Source organism: Loxodonta africana, chromosome 23, assembly GCF_030014295.1.
Source record: "Loxodonta africana isolate mLoxAfr1 chromosome 23, mLoxAfr1.hap2, whole genome shotgun sequence".
Taxonomy (NCBI): domain Eukaryota; kingdom Metazoa; phylum Chordata; class Mammalia; order Proboscidea; family Elephantidae; genus Loxodonta; species Loxodonta africana.
The window spans coordinates 30,280,069-30,286,909 of NC_087364.1; the positions used below are offsets into that span (position 1 = coordinate 30,280,069).

The following is a 6,841-nucleotide window of genomic DNA, read 5'->3' on the forward strand; positions in this document are numbered from 1 at the left end:
TTTGAAACACTGACCTTTTGGTTAGCAGCCAATCACTTAATCACTGCACCACCAGGGCTGTTTTTTTCTGCAAGATAATAGGGACATACATATCCTCGTTATCGAGTCTCTGGTGGCAGAATCAACACGACAGCAACCAGTTGTTTTTTTTTTTTTAATAAGCATACAAAGGCTAATGTGTGCGTGCGTGTGTGTGTGTGTGTGTGTGTGTGTGTATTAAGGCTAAGCCTGCATTTCTGGAGAGAGTGTTATAGCACTGCCTGTGTCTGGAAGTGGGTGTATAGCTACCCAATAAACTATCTTTTAATAAAAGTGCCCAAAACCAAATCTGTTGCTGTTGAGTAGAACTGCTCCATAGGGTTTTCTTGGCTGTAATCTTTATGGAAGCAGATCGCCAGCCTTTCTTCCACAATGCCACTGGGTTCCAACCAACAACTTTTAGGTTGGTAGTTGAGTACAAACCATTTGTGCTACCCAAGTAATACTTGTTGGTAAACAATGGTGTGGTGCTCTGGGTGGTTGGATTCTGCAGCTTTTCTGTACCTGTTTATTAACAAGCCATGTTCTCGTTATAGGCCAGGAGTCTGGAGCAATGGGTGACTGGAGCTTCCTGGGAAGACTGCTAGAGAATGCACAAGAGCATTCCACGGTTATTGGCAAAGTCTGGCTGACGGTGCTGTTCATCTTCAGAATCCTGGTGCTGGGAGCTGCTGCAGAGGAGGTCTGGGGAGATGAGCAATCGGATTTTACTTGCAACACGCAGCAGCCAGGCTGCGAGAATGTCTGCTATGACCAGGCCTTCCCCATCTCACACATTCGCTTCTGGGTGCTGCAGATCATCTTTGTCTCCACACCCACCCTTATCTACCTGGGGCATGTGCTGCACATTGTGCGCAGGGAGGAGAAGAAGAAGGAACAAGAGGAGGAGCTGCTGAGCAGAGACAGTCCACACCCTGGGGCAGGGGACCAGGAGCCGCCTGACAGGACAGGGAAGAGAGAGAAGTTGCCTGTCCGGGATGACCGGGGCAGGGTACGGATAGCAGGCGCTCTGCTCCGCACCTATGTCTTCAACATCATCTTTAAGACTCTCTTTGAGGTGGGCTTCATCATTGGGCAATACCTTCTCTATGGCTTTAAGCTGAAGCCCCTCTACCGCTGTGACCAGTGGCCCTGCCCTAACACGGTTGACTGCTTCATTTCCAGGCCCACTGAGAAGACCATCTTCATCATCTTCATGCTGGTAGTAGCCTGTGTGTCTCTCTTACTCAATATGCTGGAGATCTACCATCTGGGCTGGAAAAAATTCAAACAGGGTGTGGCCAACCATTACAGCCCACATGCTGCTGAAACCAGTATGGCAGCCACAAAGCCCAGTGGTGTTAATCCACTCCTCCCCCACTCCCAGTCTGTCCCACCCACCATCTCCATTGGATTTCCACCTTACTACACTCACTCTGCCTCTTCCCTGGGACAGACAATGGCCACGGGATATCCTGGGGCCCCTCCACCACCAGCAGATTTCAAAATGGTACCCCTGTCTGAGGAGCAAGGGAAAGGCCACCCTGCCAGATACTACAACAGCTGCCACCACCTGCTGATGACAGAACAGAACTGGGCCAATCAGGAGGCCGAGAAGCAGGCTTCTGGGAGGAAGCCCTACCCACCGGTGTCTACCCCTGCAGCCCCCTCTCCTCTGAGCAGCACTCCACAGCTCCCACTGGAGGTCAGGGCAGGGAGTCAAGCTCCCCTCCTGTTGGTGAACGGGAGCACCAGCAGCTTGGGAGAGAACAAATTGGAAGTGACTCCTGAGGAGAAGGTGCAGGCAGAGACCACCAGAGTGGACATGCACGTGCCTCCTCTGCTCCTCGGGGATGTGGGCAGGGCCAGCAAGGCCAGTAAGTCAAGCAGTGGGTGGGCCAGAGCAGATGATTTAGCCATCTAGCATGTTCTCTCCAGACAGCTTCATTATAACCTCTGTTTTAGAAACCAAAATCAGTTCAAACCAGCAAGTAGAGAGAGACTGGAAGTGAGGGAGCCGATGAAACAGAAGAGACAAGTTTCCTCAGCTTTAATGTGTGCGGTTCTTAACCCTATGGATTACAGCTGGGTAACATTCAAGTTTTTTGAGACTGGGAGGTGGGTGCAAAGTGGGGTTCCACTTAAAGATACCCACAGCAACCCAACCACCAGAAACCTGGGCCCAGTGTTCTCTGCTCCAGGCTCCCATGCCACTGTGCAGTAAAGTGGCAGGTACCTGTGCTCACATCAGTTTTGGACAATTCAGTTGACTGTTCACGAGCTGTCCAGAACTCTGGGCACCCGAAAGTCCGCAGATGCACTTAGCTCTATCTCTACTGATACTTTTAACTTGGAGTTGAATTTCACTTGGGACGTTTGCCAAACTGAACTAAAAAAAGATTTAGACCAAGTCCATGTGGTCCTTTAGGCCTTAGTGTCATCTGAGTTTCTGAAATTGCATGTGAAGCCCAGGATGTCAAACTGCACATTTCATGACAAGTGACAATAAGCAGTCACCCCCCCGAGGCCAGAGTCTCTGGTGAGAGCAGGTAGGAGTGTTGCTCTTCTCAAGATAATCTTCCACAGCGGAGGAAATTGAAATAGACATGGGGCAGGTTTGCCTTACACCCATCACACCCATTGCTATTGAACCGATTCCAACTCATAGCAGCCCTCTAGGACAGAGTAGTACTGCCCCATAGGATTTCCAAGGCTGTAAATCTTTAGGGAAGCAGATTGCCACATCTTTCTCCCAAGGAGTGGCTGGTGGGTTCAAACTGCTGACCTTTCAGTTAGCAGCCGAGTGCTTAGCCACTGTGCCACCAGGGCTCCTTAGGAAATCATTTTTTAGATGGCATTTTGAGCTTTGATCTGAATTGTACAAGTACATCTATTTTTTTCAGTTTCTACATTTCAGGAAAAATGAAAGGCAATTAGTACTATTAAAATGGTTAATGATCAAGAGAATGCTAATTTGTCCCAGTTACATCGTAGTAAGGATTTGAGCCCCGGTGGTGCGGTGGTTAAGAGCTCAGCTACCAACCAACAGGTCAGCAGTTCAAATCCACCAGTTGCTCCTTGGAAACCCTATAGGGCAGTTCTACTCTGTCCTATAGGGTTGCTATGAGTTGGAATCAACTCAATGGCAATGGGTTTGGTTTTTCTGGAAGGATTTGAACTTTCTTTTAAAAGAAATTCTTCAACTTTGTAAGTCAGCTGATTATTATGAGGATGAACTTTACATATAAAAGCAAGAAAGTGCATATATACTTGAAGTTGTGAAGTTTTTGAATGGAGGTTGCTTTAGTTATCTAGTGCTACTGTAACAGAAATACAAGTGGATGACTTTAACAAACAGAAATTTATTCTCTCACAATCTAGGAAGCTAGAAGTCTGAATTCCGGGTGCCAGCTCCAGGGGAAGCCTTTCTCTCTCTCTGTCGGTTCTGAGGAAAGGTCGTTGTCATCAGTCTTCTCCTAGTCTAGGAGCTTCTCAGTGGAGGGACCCCAGGTCCAAAGGATATGCTCCACTCCTGGTTCTTCTTGCTTGGTGGTAATGAGGTCCCTCTCCTCTCTGCTTTCTTCTCTCCTTTATATCTCAAAAAAGCTCAGCTTAAGATACAACTTAATCCTACAGACTGAGTCTGCCTCATTAATGTAACTGGGTCAAATCCTGCCTCATTAACATCATAGAGGCTAGGATTTACAACACATAGGATAATCACATCAGATCACAAAGTGGTGGAGAATCACACAATACTGGAATCATGCCCTAGCCAAGGTGACACACATTTTGTGGGGACACAATTCAATCCATAACAGAGGTTAAAAGTTAACTACTGTTATCAGAAAAAAAATATTTATTCAGATGAATCAATGATGGAGATTTCTTCTTTTTTTAATGGTACAAAATAAAACACTTAAGATTCTTAACCATTCTTTGTGAGCAGCCTGTTTGCTTTTTAAAGTGTCAATAAAAATATCTTGCATTTTCTTCCTGTTTAAGTGCACATGCTGAGATAGGATGTAGAGCCTATTTTTCATCCACACACAGAGAGCTGTACTGACAGGTGGCTATTTTTGTGTGTGGGTGTGGCTAGAAGATGGCAGAATCTTCTGTACTGCACAGCTGTAGTGTCTTAGTCACTATTTGTTTATAAATCGATGAACAATGATGATGATCCTGACCCTAATCGTGCTTTTCACTTCCAACTTCCATTGACTATGAGCTGTTGCCACTGAGTCAATTCCAGCCCATGGCAAATCCCATGTGTTACACAGTAGAACTGCCCCATAGGGTTTTCTTGGTTTTTTTAATCTTTACAGAAGCATGTCATCTGGCCTTTCTTCTGCGAGGCGGCTGGGTGAGTTTGACTGCCAACCTTTAGGTTAGCAATCAAGTGCAAAGCATTTGCACCACCCAGGGACCTTATCCATTGACTATAACTAGGTCTTATTCTGCAAAAGACCATACCTTTTCTATTGTAATTTATTCTCCCTTTAATGAATTACCTTAGTTTCCTAATGATTAATTTGGAGCTACACTCTACAACATATTTTCTGTTTTATATTGTAAAATGTGATCCACTAACAATCTAATGAAAAAGTTACTTCCCATTCTCAGATTAGCTTTATGTGGCAGTGGAACACAAACAGTTCATTAGTGTGTTAACGATTGCTGTAGTACAAACTGGACAATCTCCTAGGCTTGAGAAGTTCTAACTTTCCATACAAGTCCTTGCATCCATTCTCAACCAGGTTGAGAAAGAGAAGTGATCTGAGTGGCTGTTTTTTCAATTCTTCCTAGGCAGTTGCATACCTATAGTACAACCTGTGAAAGCTGAAACCTGTATAAAGTGGAAACCTGTCAGAGAAGGAAAACTCAAATATTTTCCACTGAAACAAATGACAGATATGCGGTAAGACTGCACCCTGTCAAAGGCAGAAAACTTGCAAGACCTGGAAAAACAAGGCAGTCCACTTGAGTTCTGGCTCTCACAGGTTTTGCTGTAGTACATTCTGGATGTGCAGGAGAGGAGTTAACTCATCTCCTACAGCGGACACCTTCCATTTAGGATACTGTGACTTTATTCTACTTGTTGAGAAGGGCTCCCAGAGAATTCTAGTTTGAAAAAGCTTCTTTTGTTTTAGAAAACGTGATTACGGTTATCACAGAGCACAAGTAAAGCTCCCAGGGGGTGATGTGAATACTTATTGGTGCTTTAATTCTATCAAAATTTGGTTTTTGAATGGGATTGGAGATGAGGGTAAGAATTCTAATTGTGTTTTAATTTTTACCTTTTAAAATTGTATTTTATTCACAATATATTCATGAAAATGCAAGTATCGTGCAATTTACCATAGCCTAGTTGGTTCATCTGGAGCTCTGGTGGCACAGTGGTTAAGAGCTCAGGCTGCTAACCAAAAGGTCAGCAGTTCAAGTCTACGAGGCGCCCCTTGGAAACCCTATGGGGCAGTTCTACTGTGTCCTAGAGGGTTGCTATGAGTCAAAATTGACTCAATGGCAATAGGTTGGCTCATCTTGTGCATGGAGAGGAGTTTCTGTTCCGATGTAAAATTAGATTTACCTACTTAAAAACCACTAATTTGTGAAATGAAGTAAAACTTCACAATGGAACAGTGCCCATGGTATTTCTTCAAGTTAAGATACTGATCTCATAAAGGAGCCCTGGTAGTGCAGTAGTTAAGCGCTCAGCTGCTAACTAAATGGTTGGTGGTTCAAATCCCTCAGCCACTCAGCGGGAGAAATATGTGGCAGTCTGCTTCCGTAAAGATTACAGCCTTGGAAACCCTATCAAGCAGTTCTACCCTATCCTATAGAGTCACTGTGAATTGTAATCTACTGGACAGCAATGGGTTTGGTTTTTGGTACTGATTTCAATTAATAAAGAAAAATATATCCATTTCTTAAGGTGTGTAGCTGAGGCATCAGGCACCCTTCCCTTGTGGGCATGGGGCAGTGTAAAGACTGCTCTCCAACCAGTCATTTTAAGCATTAATAGTGCAATAAAAATAGAAATACCCTCACCCTATGGGCAAGATTCCAGATATATTTTTTTCTAACCTGTCAGTTATATGGAAATTTCACTGAAGCTATTTTTCTCTTGGTTTAATAGAAATCTGTTATAATCCCTAACCTTATTTCAAAATTCAAATACTATACCCATTACATTTACACAGCTTTTTTTTTTATTTATACAGTACAATTACTTTCCTATAGTTCTGTTTTTAAAAGCCCAGTCATCAGTTGGCACTGAGCACAGTCTCTAACGTTATCAGATGTTAAGCATTCACAGTACATTCCTGGTACCCAAATCCATTTTTTTAATACTAGAATGTTTCCTGTGGAATCACTCACTTTCTCCATTTTAAACTTTCTTTTACTGAGTTTTTGTTTCCCACAAAATCAGCAAAAAAAAAAAAAAAGATACTTTAAGTTTAAAACAACAGGAAAAAAAAGAACCAGAATATTTCTAATATATCCTGGATTTTCGTGACCTCTCCATAAGTGGACCGACTATACAATTCTTGTATAAGGACACCTAGAATAAGAACTATGAATACAATTCAAACATCCCTTTAAAAAATTAACTCGATGGGATTTAGGTCTCTTTTCAGTTAGACTTTTTTTTTTCCTATTAACATTTTCTTTAATTTTTTAAGCACTACTGAATAAAGAACTTTTTCAGAAATAAATACCTGTAAAGAAAATTGCACTATTTAACATGGTAAATGTTTTTGTAATCAGCATAAATATAAATGTTTTGTAAACTCCTCCCCCTCTCAAAGTTCAGGATATTCTT

General features: G+C 43.0%; 1 protein-coding gene across 1 annotated transcript; it reads left to right on the plus strand.

Annotated features, from left to right (window-relative positions):
* The first annotated feature begins 517 nt into the window (after positions 1 to 517).
* Positions 518 to 2,039, plus strand: GJA3 (gap junction protein alpha 3). Its single transcript, XM_003413985.2, has one exon. It carries the CDS (start codon positions 593 to 595, stop codon positions 1,940 to 1,942), a length of 1,350 nt encoding a protein of 449 aa, XP_003414033.1. The 5' UTR covers positions 518 to 592; the 3' UTR covers positions 1,943 to 2,039.
* Positions 2,040 to 6,841: the final 4,802 nt, after the last annotated feature.

What these genes read in the sequence shown, in the direction of transcription:
- GJA3 (XM_003413985.2), top strand. Translation starts at nt 593, where the DNA reads ATGGGTGACTGGAGCTTCCTGGGAAGACTGCTAGAGAATGCACAAGAG.